The sequence below is a fragment of the Festucalex cinctus genome, chromosome 9 (genome assembly GCF_051991245.1).
Source record: "Festucalex cinctus isolate MCC-2025b chromosome 9, RoL_Fcin_1.0, whole genome shotgun sequence".
Classification (NCBI taxonomy): Eukaryota; Metazoa; Chordata; class Actinopteri; order Syngnathiformes; family Syngnathidae; genus Festucalex; species Festucalex cinctus.
Window position 1 is genome coordinate 15,320,166 of NC_135419.1, and position 18,233 is coordinate 15,338,398.

Genomic DNA, 18,233 nt, shown 5'->3' on the forward strand with positions numbered 1-18,233 from the left:
TGTTGAATCGCTCCCTGTTGAAGTAATCTCCATGAATGTGAATGACTCCAAAAATGCCACAAAATCGATCATGCGGCAGGTTATTTTAGTAAATAAAAACTAACGAAATAACTACAACTAAAATTCAAAAAACATTTTTTTTAAACAAAATATAAAAACGAAAATGCTTAAAAAAAAACTAACAAACTACATTTTATGTTGACAAAACTAAAACTAACCATATTTATTTATTTTTATTGAGCAATTATTCACAAACAAGGCACCATCAAATGAGAAGTTACTTGACACAGACTGAGCATAAGCATTCTTGAACATTGAAAATAAAATGAAAAAAAATAAAAAAAAATAAAACAACATTCAACAGAAATTGCACTTGTAAGAGGACTATAATAAATCAAATCTTTCCAATAAAGAAACTAAATGAGGGGCTTTACTATCCATAACCAATTTCAAAGATTTACCAAATAGTAGAAAGTCATTTTTCCAGTGGAGTAGAAATGGTTTTGTTTTAAAATATCTGCATATGTGAATAAAGAATTTCCCTAAAAGCAACAAAACATTTAAAACAAATTCCAAATTCTTGTCTTCCTGAAATACACCAAACCTAAAACGTTTGAAAGTATCACACGGAAGTGACGTCATCTAGCAGCAGCCAACAGTTTTCTGTTGCTTCAGATGACGTCACTCCTAGGCAACAATTTTTCGTAAAGTAACCTAAAACTAAGCTTTTTTTTTTTTAAATAACGAAAACTAACAAAAATGAACAGAACCACCCCGAAAACTAATTAAAACTAATTCAATTAAAAATAATAATAATAATAATAATAATTCAAAACGAAATTGCCTGACAGCATCTCAGTGTTCTTCTTCTTTTGAGATTGAAAAGGTGATGCTGCTGCCATCTAGTGGTGAACAGTGTTATTAAAACTTCAAGCAAGAATTACTGTATAGCTCCCTTTCCTGAGTGTTGTGAAAACAGCACGTTAAATTTGAACCCATCATCACATTATTTCATTGCAAATGAACATCAGCATCAAGTTTGCAAGCAGACAATATTGACTTTCTTGGAACGAAGCGTGAGCCAGGGATGCAGTGCGGGGAGGAAGAAGGGAAGCACTGGCACAGTCTTGCGGCCCCCCACCAGTGAATTGGGCGCTCATCAGCAGCAGCAGCGTGTACAGCGGAGCCAGCTGGAAACTTGTAATAACCTCTTTGGCTCGCCGCCATCCGCCACTTAGCAGACAACTCCTGGAGCATCAGAGTGCGGCTGAGGTAAGGTCGGTCTCACAGGAGAAAAACTCGCAAGTCCGCACAACTTCACTTGCAGACATATGGTCAATAAGAAAATTTGTGAGTAAATTGAGACGAGATAATCATTTCAGATACTTAAATGCAGCCTCCAGTCTCGCCCTGCTCGCTCACGAACGCCGACCGGATAACGCGGCTTCGGTTCTAGCTCGCGTCCCTGTGATTATGTAGCGGGTTTGAGTGGCAAAAAAAGAAGCAGAAGGGTTCATCAGTTAGCAGCAAAACCTCGCAAGCCTCCTCGGAGAGGCTGAGTGATTATTCTGGTCGGTGCGAGGTCATTAAACTTCATTATCTGCTGGCAGGCCAACACCTCCGCAGACAGCCCGGTCAAAGAGCTCCTCCATTTTGTCTTCCTTAAACGGTTTTTGGATAGTGGCTCTGAATGGAAAGGGAAGCAACGTTACAAATATTGAAAGGATCATTTCTCGCTCAAATTATCTTAAATTTGAACCAGATTTAACACTTTTTTTTTTTCTCAAGGTGAAGACATTCATCAGCAGTAAAAATGTATTCTCCTTTGGCGCCATTTAAAGTGCAAGTCATTCTTAAAGGGATACTTGACTTATTGAACAATTTTCAGCAGTGAAAAGTTCATATTTTGTCCAGAATTAACTTGATAACTTCATTATTTTTCATGTACAATTAATACCTTTAAAAACTATGTTCCTCTTGCTGTCGACTGATGACGACGTCACCTGTGCTGAGGAAGTAGGTAACGACCAATAATAGCTCACCTGTTTTCTGGGGTTGGTCAGCAAACTGAGCCATGATTGGTCGTTACCTACTTCCTCAGCACAGGTGATGTCATCATCAGTCGAAAGCAAGGGGAAAATAGTTTTTAAAGGTATTAATTGTACATGAAAAATAATGAAGTTATCAAGTTAATTCTGGACAAAATATGAACTTTTCACTGCTGAAAATTGTGATTTTATCATCAGTCAACAGCAAGTAGAACAATTACTTTTTAAAGGTAATAATTGTACATCAAAAATAATGAAGTTACCAAATGAATTAGAGACAAAATCTTAACTTTTTACTGCTGAAAATGGCTCAATGAGTCAAGTATCCCTTTAAGCATTTCTTGACATAAATATGTCATATGTGACCTCACTAGTCCTGATTAATATTACATTTGTGGAATATGAGTTAAGCAGCAAAATCCAACCATTTTTATCCATCTCAGGGGGCAGCCATTTTGCCACTTGCTGTCGAGTGAAGATGACATCACAGTTGTTCAAAGGGCTCAGGCAACAACCAATGAGAGCTGACCTGTTGTCTGAAGCTGCGCTGTGATTGGTTACCCGAGCAACACTGATGTCATCTTCAGTCGACAGCAAAGCGATTGTCAGCAGGGCGCCGTACCCGTTCCAGGGCAAATTTTGGTAGCAATTAGTCAAATGGAAACAATTTTCTGTTCCGGTCTCAATTTGTAAGCACGTGTGCCTGCCATTTTGTTTTCTCCTCTTCGTGCTGGGTTCCTCACATTTTAAAAAAAAAAGGTTATGTTGAACATCAGTGTCTGGACCCTGAGGGAAAGTGGACAAGAAGTTGATAAGTCAGGGAGAAAATATGTGAGCAGTAGTTTGATTGATTTTTTTTCTTTTCTTTAAAGTTCTGTGTTGAGTGTTGCCAACAACATAGTCTCAATATATGGAAGGTCATTTATTATATGATCAAGAACATTACATAATGCATTAATTTGTTCAAATATATTTTGATAAACAGACCCCTGCCACTTTTCATTAGACACTTGATTCAGAACTCAACAGAAATGACAACAATCAGAATTCAAATTAAGCAGGATCATTTGAGCTAATATACACACGAACACATTAGATTGCATAGTTACAAGAAATAAATACATGAACAAGCCACAACATTAGGATCATTTGTTTAAAACGGGTTTTACACTGTAGAAAACTACAACCAGTAAAATAACATTTTATATAAATTCCCTTTTGCCTTCTAAGATGAGTGAAATTCAATTTTCAGTGACTACAGATGCTGTAACAGAGAAGAAAAACGAAAGTTACAACTGTAACTACGGTTCTATGAGTCCCGGACGACCGCCAGGGCGGTGCTTTAAGCACTGAATGTTCCTTTCGCGCATGCGCAGTTCGAGTAATGCATACCAAATTAGTCACCTGTGACCCCTTGGTGACCCTAGAAGGGTATAAGTTCCGGTGTCACCCAAGGTTCGTTTCCTACGGAATCTTCTCGCGTGAACACGAGGATTCCGAGCGACAGGACGCCCTGGCGGTCGTCCGGGACTCATAGAACCGTAGTTACAGTTGTAACTTTCGTTCTATTTCGTCCCTCCCGACCGCCAGAAGGCGGTGCTTTAAGCACTGAATGATTAATACCGGCGTAGTCGCGAGGGATCTCAGACACAAACCTCACTGAGAAGCCCCAGCAGGACCCAAGATCATGCCAAGCGGATGGGGAGAGGCGACATCCACGCTATAAAACCTGGAGAAGGTGCAAGGCGTCGCCCATGAGGCAGCAGCACAGATATCCTCCAGGGAAACACCCCTCAGGGCGGCCCAAGACGTGGCAACGCTCCTGGTGGAGTGACAGCGCACCCCTGACGGCAGGGGGCGGCCAGACAGCAGGTAGGAATGGCGAATGGCATCCCCGACCCAGTGAGACAAGCGTTGCTTGGAGAGAGCGGAGCCCTTGGTAGGACCACCATAACAAACAAAAAGCTGGGCAGACGTACGAATGCCCGCCGTAGCGTCAATGTAACACTGCAAGGCTCTCACCGGACACAAGAGCTCCGGCCTGTCCCCGCCATCAGCAGGAGTGGGTACATAACGTTTAAGCCGTAGAGGCTGGTTAGAACGAGAGCCAGACAACACCTTGGGAATGAAGGCAGTGTTCGGCCACAGAGTGACGCCGGCGCCATCCGGGTGCCATCGCAGGCATTCAGGGCTAACCGATAAAGCGTGTAGGTCGCTGACGCGCTTGGCGGAGGCAACGGCGAGCAAGAGTGCAGTCTTGCGCGACACCCATAGAAGGTCCGCCCCCGCCAGGGGCTCGAAGGGAGGCCTGCACAGGCCGTCCAGCACCAACTGCAGATCCCACGCCGGAACCCGAGGAGCCGGGCGGGGACAAAGACGCAGAGCCCCTCTGAGGAACAAGGACACCAGCTCATGGCGCCCCACGGAGCCGCCATCAGCACCAACATGCCGGGCAGAAATAGCTGCCACATACACCTTCAGAGTCGACTGAGACCTGCCCTTATCCAGGAGGGACTGCAAGAAATCCAGGATGGTGGGGATGGAACACGAAACAGGGTCCACCCCGCGTTCTCCGCACCACGTCACAAACAATTTCCACCTGTTGGCATACTGTTGCCGAGTGGACGGTGCCCTCGCATTAAGAACGGTCCGCGTGACAGACTCTGTACAGCCGGTCAGCAGCGGTTGGGGCCCCTCAGTGGCCAAACACATACGCGAAGGCGCCGAGGGTCGGGATGCCAACCCCGACCTCCCTGTTGAGACAACAGGTCCTCCCTGTCGGGGAGACGCCACGGCTCGCCGGAGCACAGTTGACGGAGCAGGGGGAACCACGTCCGGGCCGGCCAGAAGGGGGCCATCAGCAACAGCGTGTGCCCCTCCTGAAGAACTCTCTGAAGCCTCAGCCATATCAGAGGGAGCGGCGGAAAGGCGTAGAGAAGGCACTCCGGCCACGGCTGCGCCAGAGCATCCAGACCCAGAGGGCTGGTGGCCTCGCTCAGGGAAAACCAAAGTGGGCAGTGGGTTGAGTCCTCGGAGGCAAAGAGATCGACCTCCTCCGTGCCGAAGCTGCTCCAAATCATGCGCACCACCTCTGGGTGGAGGCGCCACTCTCCCGGAGGAGGACCCCGACGGGAGAGAGAGTCCGCGAGCTGGTTCCGAACCCCCGGCAGATAGGTGGCCCGTAGACTGGCCAGACGGGGAGCAGCCCACCTGAGAAGGTGCTGGGAGGTCTCCAACAGAGGGGCGGACCTGACGCCGCCCTGACGGTTTATTTGAAACACGGTCGTGGTGTTGTCCGACCGTATGAGCACATGCCGTCCGCTCAGGTATGGCAAGAAGTGCATGAGTGCCAAGTACACCGCCCGAAGCTCCAGCACATTGATGTGATCGACCCTGTCGCGCACAGACCAACTTCCCTGAGCCGTCCTGTGCTGCCAGACAGCACCCCAGCCCGTGAGGCTGGCATCCGTGGTGATTGTTTCGCGGCGGGCCGGGGCCACACCCAGCGGGACTCCGCTCAATAGAAAAGCCCTCTCCCTCCAAGGTGCCAGGGCGAGGAGGCACCGACGGGACACCCTGAGCCTCCGGTGGCGGTGCCACTTGGCATCCAAGTGGAAGCCGTTCAGCCACCTCTGTAGTGGGCGCAGTGTCAGCAGACCCAATGGGACCACAGCCGTCATGGACGTCAGCTTGCCCAAAAGCCGCAAGCAGGCGACGTAAGGCAACAGCCTGCCCCCTCGAAAGAGCGCAAGGAGGCGAAGAACATCGTCGACTCGGTGAGGAGATGGGAGGGCTCTCATAACCGTGGTGTCCAACGTCACACCAATGAAGTCCGTCCGCTGAGAGGGGACCAGAGAGGACTTGGGCAAATTGACCCTGATACCCAACCGAGACAGGAGGTCGGAGGTGTCCTGGATCACCTTAGCCCGCGACGGCGCGCAGAGGAGCCAGTCGTCGAGGTACGGCAGCACCTTCATGCCCACAGACTGCAGGGGCGCCAGAGCAGCCTCCACAAACCGAGTGAAGACCCGCGGAGCGAGGGAGCACCGGTCTTCTTTGGGACAAGGAAGTATGTCGAGTAGAAGCCCCCGGGCTGTGCCAGGGGGTCTACGGCCTCGATCGCGTCCTTGGCCAGGAGGGCGGACAGCTCCTGGTCCAGAGCTGAGGCTTTTGCCGGGTCGGCGATGAGTCACCCTGACCCGCCAGGAAGCAGGAGGCCGGCGTCGGAACTGCAGCTCGTACCCGTGGGTCAAGATGGAGACCACCCATGGGTCCGAGGCACGAGCAGGCCAGTAACTGAGCTGCTGGTGGGAAAAATGTCCGACGGCCGGCCCCAAGGCCACAGTCCCTGGCCCTCCGGCCCCTAGGGGCCCGAGAGGGACGGTGGGTGGGGCCTGCAGCCCGTGGTTGCCCTGAAGGCAAGCGGGCAGAGGAGCGAAAGTCCCCAGCGGGCCTCTGCGGGGGTCGCCGGGTGCCATAAGCCTCGGCAGGCCGGGGCTGAGGAAAGCGATGAAAAGCAGAGCGTGCCCCAGGCCTACCCTGTTGGGGAGGCAGGGTCCTATTGAGGCTGGAAAGCTGCTTCCTGGTCTTATGAGCCTTAACCGTCCTTTCCAGTGCACCCACAGCGGCAGAACCAAAAAGCTCCCCCGGCTCCACAGGAACACCACGGAGGGCCCTCCTAGAGGCCTCCGACAAGGGGGACTGCGCTAGCCACACCTGGCGGCGCGCCTGCACTAGGAAGGACATGAGTCGGCCGTGTTCCCTAGTCATGAGGGCAAAAGCCTGGAGGGCTGCATCACTGAAGGACACAGCAGCCTCCACGCCGTCCGCTTGCAGGGATGTAGAGAGAGCAAGCATGAGGTAAGCCAAAGAGTTCCCAATGCGACCAGCACGTGCACCAGCGCCATAGGCCCGTGTGAGAAGGTCGTCAGTCACACGACATTGGGGTCGAGGACATCGCACAGATGGCCGAAGGGTCTCCTCCGGGGACACAATGAGGGACGCGACAGCTGGCTCCACAGCAGGCATCCGGTCCAAGCCAACACTAGCAGCATCGTGCATCGATGCTAAATCACGGCCATCAGCCGAAGGGTGGGAGAGAGCCCCAGGATCCCTCCAGCAAGCATGCAGTTCCCGCAGATAGTCCTCAGATGCGGGGACAGAAAAGGCCGAGGAAGGGCGCCTGCGCCGGAAGAAAGCGCTCTCAGACGCCGATTGAGCCTGTGGAGGCACCTCCAAATGCAGGAGGTCCAAGGCATTGCGCAGGACAGCCCGTATAGAACCATCCCCCGCCTCACTGGACGAACTCTGAGCGGACGCTGGAGAGTTTGGTCCCAAAACCACAGACCCCGGGTCACGGTCGTCGTCATGAAAAAAGGAAGCCGAAGCTGCCAAGGAAATGGCGTCCTCCTCAGGAGGAAGCACTGGCATGGGCGGGGTGGATGGTCGCGGCATGGGCAGGGCAGGTGGTCCCGGCCCCCCCGTAAGTGTGGGAGGGTGACGGTCCTGCAGAAGAGATCTCACCTCTGCCAGTTCAGCCTGAAGGTGCCCAACCTCCGAAGCGAGTCGTCGCTGCGCCGCCCTTTTCCTGGGGGGGGCATGTACAGCAGAGGACACACCGAGACGTTTCCGGCGCCTCGGTTGGGAGGACGACAGATGACCCAGTGGACTGGGGTCACTGACACCAGGACTGCAGGCCCGGCCATCACCGGCACGGTCAGAAACAAGACATCTCGGGCAGCGATCGTCCAGGACATCGGAGGCCTCAAAGAGGATACCACAGTCCACGCAGCAACGGGAGTCCTCCATTGTGAACACAAAGAGGCCCAAACAGCGATGAGCGGGAAGCTGCACAGCAGACCCACACCGAGCAGCCGACGCGTGGGTCGGGGCAAACAGTAAGCCGGTAAAGCAGCGATAAGCCGAGGGAAGGGGGCGCGAACGCCACCTGCACAGCAGACGCACACCGAGCAGCCGACGGAGGGCGGGGGCAGACAGCCAGTTGTCAATAGTAGCGATAAGCTGAGGGAAGGCGCGCGAACGCCACCTGCGCAGCAGACGTACACCGAGAAGCCGACGGAGGGCCGGGGAAGACAGTTAGTCGTTAACAGTAGCGATAAGCTGAGGGAAGGCGCGCGAACGCCACCTGCGCAGCAGACGCACACGGAGCGGCCGACGGGCGGGAGGGGCAGACAGCAGTCGCGAAAGCGGCGACAAGCTGAGAGAAGGGGCGCGAACGCCACCTGTACAGCTGAAGCCAGGTGCGCACCGCAGGCGGGGCACGCACAAAAGTAAGTAAGACAAACAATCGAGCGAGAAGCGCGACGCCGTAAGCTGGGAGCGGGGACGCTGACGCTGCCCTCACCAGCAAAGGCACAAAAAGAAAAGCAACAACCAAACGGCAACACCGTCGGAGAAAGCGGCGCTAATAAACCGAGAGAAGCGCTAACGCTGCCAAAGCCAGCGGAGGAAAATAGGGTAAACCACGAGCCGTGGTAGCCAGGGCGCTAACGCGAGGCTAGCCACACAAAAAAACTCAAAACACCGCAGTAGACGCGGAAATTAGACGGCAAAGTAGACAACAAGTAGTCAATAACCTTACCCCACGGGAGGTTAGAATACGCGACCACGTCGGGTCACGAACGAAGGAAAGAAAAACACCGTCGCCGCAGCCTTTGGAGGGCGAACTACGCAGCTCCGACCGATCCGGTCACAAGGCTCCAAGCGGCGCGGTCAAGAGGATAAATACAAATCCCAATTCTTACACTCTTCGAAAATGTGTCGTATGCATACGCCACGCGAGAAGAAAAGAGGAAACGAACCTTGGGTGACACCGGAACTTATACCCTTCTAGGGTCACCAAGGGGTCACAGGTGACTAATTTGGTATGCATTACTCGAACTGCGCATGCGCGAAAGGAACATTCAGTGCTTAAAGCACCGCCTTCTGGCGGTCGGGAGGGACGAAATAGAACTGAGTTTACATCCAGCACTGGCTCCATGCGTATGATTTTTTTTTTTCCAGCGCCGGTGGCGACTTGTGACATGTCAGTAATCTTGGCCTCAGGTGAGAAAGTGTTGCAAGGCAGCCAGACTCATCTTAGCTGAGTGACAAGTTTGGAGGCGGCACATGCGCTTGCGTCATCTTTTGTCCCCCCCCTCCAGCGGTTGACAAGTTGCACTTTGCTCGCTTCAGACAACCAAATCTTTCACTCATTTTTGTGTGGAATCAATATCAGTAAGTGTGTAATCATCTAACAACCGGCATGTGGGTGTGTTTGCAAATACCAACAAAATGTTTGCGGCTCATCATAAAATATGCTCTTACCTTTAAAAATCTATTACGTCATACTTTTATGGTCAGAACAGTTTGAATTCATAACAGCTAACTACGATTTCTATCCTCAATAGTGTGATTTAATATGCAATTTTTCTTAAGTTTCTCTGCCCATGTATTTGAAATGATAAAAAAAAAATTGCATTGTTTTAAGAAATTTAATTCATTTTTGTTAAGGGGTTTCACCCATCAGTTTTTTTTTTCCTGTCCTGTATTCTTTGCTCATTATATTTTTTTCATGTTGTTAGTTTATCAGGTTCCTTCAATTATATGTAATGGCCCTAGTAAATACATAGATACAGTGCCTTGCTAAAGTATTAGCCCCCCTTGAATATTTTGATCTTTTGCCACATTTCAGGCTTGAAAGATTAGATAGCTAGCTAGCTAACCAGCTATCTAGCTAGCTATCTAGATGAGCCAACTAGCTAGCTAGCTAGAATCAACAAGTAGAGTGAAATTGATATATTTTGTCTATATATAAATAGTTGCAAGTAGGGCGTGCAAAATTATTCACCCTCTTTTCTCTCGGTGCAGCCAACTGGCTCCAGAAGTTTCCTGAAGCTTTCAGAATAATCCAATCTCGACCTAGATCACTGATAATGACAGTGTCAACCTGTTTGTAAAATTGTCTCAGCATAAATGCAACTACTACCACAACAACCTTTTAGTTTTTCCCTAAATAAATAAATAAAAAGTTTACATTTTTGTCCACTTCACGATTGTATCCCATTTGGTGATGATTCTTCACCCAAAAAAAAATAAAAAAAATTATATATATATATCGCTGTGTTTGAAGCCTAAACTGTAGCAAAAGGTTAAAAAGATCATGGGGGGGTTAATACTTTCGCAAGACACTATATATATATATTTTTACAATCAAAATTAAATCATTATGTAAGAAATCGGAGGGAATATAAACTCTACGGCTATACAAAGGTAATTGAAAAACAGTAAGGTACTGCAAATAACTTATTTACATGTATTATTAAATACTATGGACAGTTTCAGTCAAAGCTGAAAATGATTATTCAAATTGTTCAGTAGATTGCGCAAGTAGTGATAACGTTGTGACTGGTCCATGTACAAGATGTATTTGTAGTTCAGCCCTCAGAAGTAAAGAAATTTACACAACTGTTAAGAAACTGAAATATGTTGAGTTAAAGGATTTAGCAAAAAAAAAAAAAAAAAAAAAAAACAATCAAAAAAAAAAAAAAAACAACAATCAATAGGACTTATAGCCTTTCTCCATACCAGCATACCAAATGTTATTTATAGTTGATTAGAACTTTTTAGATTGCATTTTAGGTGCATTTTCTCAAAATTGCCCAATAAGTTCACAGATACAATTATTGATTATAATTCTTACTAAAGATAATACATTGAGTAAAAAAAGAAAAGAGCCATCATGTCGTACAATAAATTAAAAATATGTGCTGTTTTTTCCCTCTTTGGGTCTAATGAGCCAAACATTAAATGTTGTCCTATAAAGTTTAGCAGCCTTCTCGGGAGTCCCTGAGATCTTACAATCTTCAAAAAAAAAAAAAGATTATTATTATTATTTTTTTTAAATAATCAGACTTGCAATTCTCTCCAATAAGTCCGTGCAAAGTCTCTTACTTGGCAAGAAGAAGCCGGCCTAAGGTGCAACCGAGGTGCGGCTTTGCTCCACGGTGTTGAAGATGAGACAGATGGCGGCGGTGAGCAGCAGGTGCATGGCCTCGTACAGTAATTTGGGAGAGAAGACGCTCCATATGAAGGTATTGTAGCGCAGGCCGGTCACCAGGACCATGTAAGCTGCGGCCGGCACCGACCTCAGCACGGCCAAACAGTAACAACCGTGGCCCACCGTGACGGGGCTCCTGCGGAGGAAAATGCATCCATCAGTCGAGGGTACACTGAAGAATTATGATTTCTCACTCTTTTGTACCGAGTGAGGTTAAACGAAAGAGATGCCTTCTGATTGATGTGAATTGTCCTTAAAAAAGAAAAAGAAAAAAAGAAAATAGATGCCATTGGGTACTAGTTAGCCCCAAGGTCAACATAACTATACAACTGACCACTGACAGGACACTGACTTACAAAGAAGAATTAAAACAGAAGAGTAAGAAGAATGTAGTGCTGTCACCATCAAATATTCTTAGAACCGATTAAACTTATCGATTATTCAATCGATTCATCAGATTAATTTAATTTTGCATTAAAGTGTATTACAAAAGCATTTTTTTTTCCTGGATTACTGTTTATAAACCAATAATTGGTGTTTATTTCATACCTCACATTTGTGGAGTGATTAAAAAAAAAAAAGTGGGATTGATGTTATCATATGTTATGTCATTGTTTTCCAAAGTAATAACAGATGTTTCCAAATGTCTTATTTTGAATAAACGCAGAATATAAGCAGTCGTCTTTCATGAAGCGTGACAGAAATCTGTGAAAAATTACTGTTGATATGCTGAAATAAGCGGATATGGACAATTTAAAAAAAAAATAAAAATGGCTCCATGGATTACTCGATTATTAAAATAGTTGTTAATTAACTTGATAATCGATTTATTTTGGCAGCTTGAGAAGAATGTTAACATTTAGCAAGCTGTAGGCCAGTAGAAAGAATGCAAAGAAAGGAGGGACAAAAAAAAAAGAAAAAAAAAAGATGACTAATCAATCTTCCTGCTTGATAAAACGTGCACTGGCTTGTAAATGAGGAGATTTGACCAGGCAAAAGTCCCAGGTGAGGGGGAGGAAACTTCCCGCAGGTTCCAAAGAGGGGGAGAGAAGAACTGGAGATGAAGTAGGAGACTTGGGAAGGAGGCCAGTTTGGAGGGAGAAATTCAAAACAGAAATGTCTTATTGTTACATCTACGATATCTGCCATTAAATATTTCTGATATGTGCTCTCAGGAATCCGATTCAATTCAATTCAGTTCAATCCATTATGGAGTGATATGCATATATTTATGGAACATCAACTCTTCTGAAATAAACAACTTTGGATATTGTACTATGGATGTTTCAATTACACAGCATGTCCAGTTGCATTTATATGTCCGAAAAGTGTTGTATAAATAAAGTTTGATTTGACAAATTCCAAATGAATTTATTAGGAGGTAGTAACTAGTAACGATTTAGTTAATGACTGTAACAGGTGTTAGAATTACTATACTATAATTACTAATTGTTACACAAAAATTGACATCAGCAAGGACGAGATAAAAATATTGTAATTCAATAGTTGTAAATATAAACTGAAAAGTTTCTAAATTGTGCAAGAAGTCAGGTCTTTTGTAAATGTAAGAAAATACCTAGAAATTCCCGTGAACAATACATTTCAAGGAACCAGGTAGATACAAAAATATTTATGCCTTTAAAATGCTATTTTCTCATGAATTTAGGGGGAAAAGACATTCAAATTATCACTGGCTATGAAAAGGGATATTGAGTCGATGCCGAATAATCTTTTTTTTTTTTTTTTTTTTAAGAAAACAGTAGTAGTATTGTGTATATAACGGGTCTCCAAGTTCGGTCCTCGAGAGCCCCTATCCAGCCTGTTTTCCATGTTTCTCTCCACTAACACACCTGATTCATGATCGGGATCGTTATCAGGCTTCTGCAAAGCTTGCTGATTAGCTAATCATTAGATTCAGCTGTGCTGAAGGACGGAGACATGGAAAACAGACTGGATAGGTGCTCTCGAGGACCGAACTTGGAGACCCCTGGTATATATTATATACTAGTTGCTAAGTATTATTTTGTCTTTACACTTTTTTTTTTTTTTTTTATTTAATTTACTACTAATGTGATTGCTCATAGCTGGTTATCTCTCCACTTTAACGCAGTTTCAGCCAGACTTATGATTGTATCAGCAAAGCACATATTCCGGAGTTACGCAACTACTTTTCACGATAGCTTAGCATCTACTTAACGTCTCCATGTTCCCGTTAATTACTTCATTTTGTGATAATTCTACCTGTTGAACTTGAAAGTGTAGCTTGTTTGCCACCGTGGTGATGATTTAGTGACTTACGCGGAATGGCTCTGCACTCTGTTTAGCCGTGCTAGCTAGTCAGTTATCGTTACAAGCTAGCTAGAATGGCGAACGATAGCGGGATAGTATCGGAAGTATTATTATTATTATTATTATTATTCTAAGTATTATTTATCTTTTTCAACTAATCATTTAACAACTGTCAGTTCAGACTTTTCTGTACAAAGAAAACTGGACATTTATATTGCTTGGCAATTTAACAAGGACGGATTATGTCCTGCATTGAGCACAGATAATGAGCTCCATTGAAAGTCATAGAAAGCTGCAAGCAGCGCCGTTGAAGCAGGCGCGCATGCGGCGGGCGCAGCATTCATTAGCGGCCCCAACATGAAAGTGACGGGCCGACCAGACAACATCCTAAACGACTCGCGAGAGAGAGCCACAAAGCGTGCGGTGAGGATCGCTTGAACACAGCTGCTTGGCAAATCAATTGTACTGTTAGACTAAATGTAATTTAGGCTCTGCTTGCCTGGTTGTTACAGACGCCCAAGTGAAACAGATCAATGGGGAGAGCGCCGCATTTGAATTTATTTCATTCCTGCCTTGTGAGATTCTGTTGTGCTTCCCCAAATTAACTCATTCACTCCCAGACATTTTCACAGAAGCAACCCCGGTCGCTCTGTTTTACTGGATTTTGAGTGATTTTGCAAGGCCCACAGAATATTCTGTTCTATTGCTAGAAAAACATGGAAACTACCAAAAGAAAGATTAAAGTCTCTTCTTTCATCAGGGAAAAAAGTATATTTCTGTCTGTTTACGTTTTGCAACAATTAGTATTAGAATATAGCTAAGTTTCATCATTATTCACTCATCTATTGAGAATTGGGACTGGAGTAATTGAGCTTTTTTTCAACATGGCCCTGGTTGATCTCTTATACTCTGCTGACACCTGCTGGCCATTTTTGTAATAACTACAATTTCTTCAACTGTTCTTTGCAGTTGAGAGGCTGCATCAAAGCCTCCTGTATGCTCTAGCATAAAACAAACAAACAAACATAAAAAGCGTATAAATACGTCTTTGGGACACTTAAAACATTTAAAATAGAACATGTTTATACGTTTTTGGGAGCAAATAAGTTAATTAGTGAAAGCAAGGGGAGGCTGATGTGAGTAAGTGGCTTTAATCACTGCATGATTTAACTTTTTTTTTTTTTTTGCAATAGATACATGGTCAGGAAAATTTCACCATAGCAACACTTTTGATGACATTACATACAATATCTAACAAATGTAATAATTATAATTCATCCATTTTAATTAGTAAATAATGAAGACATGTACTAGGACAGTGGTTCAACTTTTTTCACCACACCATAATGACATACAGGTGCATTAAAAATAAGTATTTTTTTTCCTAACCAGTATTTATTGTGCCTAACTACGACTGGGTATTAGGTCCACGTGTATTTTGTTAGGGGGTGGGGGGTGTAGCATTCTGAGAAAAAGAAAAAAAAACTTGCAAAATTGCCACTTAAAAAAAAAAAAAAAAAACTCACAAAAATTTGTCACTTTATAAAAACAAAAAACAAATACACATTTTGCCACTTTATGAAAAACGTTAAAAATCACGTTAGAAACATGTTGCAATATCATCTACTCTAACAATTTAACATGAACATAAAATACGTACTAATGGAAATTTCAACGTGATCGAACAAAATTGTTCCCAGAGTTCCGTGACCAAGATTTAATGTCTGCCGATGTGCTCAGCGAATAACAATCTCAGTTCCTCTTCATGAAATATTTGCCAAAATCTTTATTGTCCCAGATAAATGTGTGAAATCAAGTATTTTGTGTGCTCAGCTATATTATTATTGACATATGGATACATTTTAATGCAAGAAATATAAAGTTAACACACATAAGATACAGTATACTACACTATAGAGCTTGCCAGGTTTTGAACAAAGTAGTGGAACGCACCATCACATCCATTTTTATGACACTGCACAATCCCAACAGAGCTGACATATGGTTTATAGCATACAGAAGTAGTTAGCACTCACCTGTTTCTCTCTGAGATGAGGTAACAGATAAGGTGGCAAGCCCAAAGCAGTGGCCCAGCATACGTACTGAGGACTGTTAAGAAGATGGCGGGACCTTTGACGTAGTTGTCCAAACCAATCATCCACACTGAGATGTCGACAGTTGAAATGTTGTTGGAGTTACCCTGCAAGAGCGTGGAACATTTTATTTAAACTCCAGAAAGAAGTAAAGCTTTTATCTGTCTGTTCCTTTTTATAAACTGAATTTGTATATTAACTGGTAAAATTCAATGATGGGCTTTAAACATTATTTTTGAGACGGTTAAACTCCATTAGTTCATTAAATCTTAAAGTTTTTAGTTGTATAAATAATGAATTAGTGTGGTCTCAGTATCCACAACTGCAAAAAGACACGAATTGCACGTTTCTGGCAAACTTGACTTTAACTCATTGACTCCCAGCTATTTTCATTGAAGAAACTACCTTTTGACAGATTTTGCAAGGCCCAAAGAATATTGTGTTCTATTGCTATAATAACATGGAACCTACAAAAAGAAAGATTAGAGTCTCTTCTTTCATCAGGAAAAAGAGTATATTTGTATCGGTTTCCATTTTGCAGCCATTAACGTTAGAATATAGCTAAGTTTCATCAATATTCTCATTCCAGATGAAAACACTGATAAACAGAGCTTGTCGCAACATGGCCCTGGCTGAAATCTTATACTCTGCTGCCACCTGCTGGCCGTGTTTTTAATAACTACCATTGCTTTAAGCCACCTCTTCGTGTCAGAAGCTGCATCAAAGCCTTCTGTATGCTCTTGCATTAAAAAACAAAAAAAACAAAAAACATGTAAACACGTTTTTGGGAGTGAATGACAAAGTATTAAAAACGATTTTACACGTTTTGGGGCTTGAATGAGTTAATTTGCCCATTCCTTGTCTATTGAGTCAGATGGAGAGAAAGCAGTTTGAAAGAAGCATGAATCAACTTTGTACTTGTTTACATGCTTGAATGCCTCCGTGATCTTGCTAAAAAGGTGGCGCTTTCTGCGTGATGACACTATCAGTAACAATGAGCAATTACAGAGTGCTACTTTGCAGGAATCCAACTATTTGCATGACAACAGACTCTACTCATGACACACTATCGATAGCCTCGAGAGAAATTCTGCTGCCTGAATTGTGTTATGTGTACTCAAGAAATCGTGACTTGAGATTTTATTATGAGTCACTGATGTAAGAGAATCAAGTTTGGCCTCTTTTCACATCACTGTGGTGATTCATATTTTCTACAGACGGTTGCTCAGTTGCAGCAAAATTCATCCTCATAGGTCACTGCTCAACATTTGCACAAACTGGCGCATTCCTCAAAATGGAAACCTCTCCTTTTATGTCTAATGTTCATTAATCTAAACTATCAAGTCAGGCAGATATTTAAAGGGATACTTGACTTATTGAACAATTTTCAGCAGTGAAAAGTTAATATTTTGTCCAGAATGAATTTGATAAAGTCATTATTTTTCCACCTTTAAAAAAGTAATTTTTCTACTTGCTGTTGACTGATGATGACGACGTCACTTGTGCTGAGAAGTAGGTAACGACCAATCATGGCTCACCTGTTTTCTGGGATTGGTCATCAAACTGAGCCATGATTAGTCATTACCTACTTCCTCAGCACAGGTGCTGTCGTCATCATCAGTCAACAGCAAGTAGAAAAATTAGTTTTTAAAAGGTGCTACTTGTACTTGTACATGAAAGATAATTACATTTTACCTCATTAGTTATAGACAAAATATGAACCTTTTACTACTGTAAATGACTCAATGAGTCAAGTATGCCTTTAAGTCCTAATGTGATGAAAACGTGTAATTTATACATGTGATGTTGGCAACTGCGGTTACAATGAATATATCTGGTGGTTACCTTAATTTAAAGGGGAAGTCAGCCTTAAACATTTGACAATATGTTATATGTAAAGTAACATGACATTTTGATTCATATTACATTTGTGGAATATGAGTTATGCAACAAAATCCAGCCGTTTTTATGCATCTCAGGAGGCGGCCATTTTGCCACTTGCTGTCGACTGAAGATGACATAACAGTTGCTCATGGCTCGGGCAACGACCAATCACAGCGCACCTGTTTTCTGAAGCTGATCTATGATTGGTTGTTACCTGAGAAACTGGAATGTCGTTTTCACTCGGCAGCAAGAGACATGGCTGCCTTCCGATATTGATAAAAACTGCTGGATTTTGTTGCTTAATTCATATTCCATTATTGCAATATTAACCAGAATACTCTATTTAGATTATTGGGGCTACATATTTTTGTCAAGAAATTTTTGGAGGGTTGACTTCCTCTTTAATTTCTTCTAAAAAGAAGACATTTTCTCACTTACTAAGTTGATACCCTTGTTAGAAACTGAAATGGACTCTTTATTTGTATTCTCCCCACCCCCAAAAGAAACTTGTGAAATTCTGTTTTAAGTGTAAGAGGCCCTCCGAAAGTGTTTACCAAGGATAAAGCGGATGCTCAAGGCAGAGGAGGTGTTATCATTCACTTGCAATCGCCACCAGCGTGAAGGCCAACCGGACAAGTTGTTTATTTGACATACAAGTATGTTGGGCTGTGAGCCTTGAATGCTCACTCAATGCTCAAACACTGAAATAAAAGCTGACATTGAGTTAACGCTCATCCAGGGACAACATTTTGCCAGAAAACTGTGCACCACCCTTAACTCAGTGTATTTAACAAGCAAAATGAAAAGCCAGTCATGATTACGCCTGAATATATCCAAATTAGAAAGGAAATAATTGAAGAA

General features: G+C 44.1%; 2 protein-coding genes across 5 annotated transcripts in view; both read right to left on the reverse strand.

The window, feature by feature from the left end:
• Positions 1-219: 219 nt before the first annotated feature.
• Positions 220-18,233, reverse strand: part of pigg (phosphatidylinositol glycan anchor biosynthesis class G (EMM blood group)) — a 50,393-nt gene continuing 32,379 nt past the window's right edge. For 2 of the 4 annotated variants that reach the window (XM_077532340.1, XM_077532343.1), the window contains 2 exons: positions 15,432-15,595; positions 9,032-11,242 (listed from right to left, as the gene is read on the reverse strand). In XM_077532340.1, the coding sequence (XP_077388466.1) occupies positions 11,020-11,242; positions 15,432-15,595 (387 nt within the window). In that variant the 3' untranslated portion in view covers positions 9,032-11,019. Of the gene's footprint in view, positions 1,687-9,031; positions 11,243-15,431; positions 15,596-18,233 lie in introns of those variants that run through there. The other 2 variants (XM_077532341.1, XM_077532342.1) reach the window with 2 other exon arrangements.
• On the reverse strand, positions 4,597-9,048 carry LOC144026275 (uncharacterized). The gene is made up of 3 exons (XM_077532861.1): positions 9,031-9,048; positions 6,668-7,268; positions 4,597-6,582 (listed from the first exon to the last, which is right to left on the reverse strand). The coding sequence occupies exons 1-3, from the start codon at positions 9,046-9,048 to the stop codon at positions 4,724-4,726; spliced, it is 2,478 nt and encodes an 825-aa protein (XP_077388987.1). The 3' UTR covers positions 4,597-4,723.

Bases quoted from the DNA above. Each gene is read 5' to 3' on its own strand.
- LOC144026275 (XM_077532861.1), bottom strand. The intron at 6,583-6,667 runs GTGCACTGGAAA...CCAACAGGGTAG, and splicing joins TTTTGGTTCTGCCGCTGTGG to GCCTGGGGCACGCTCTGCTT.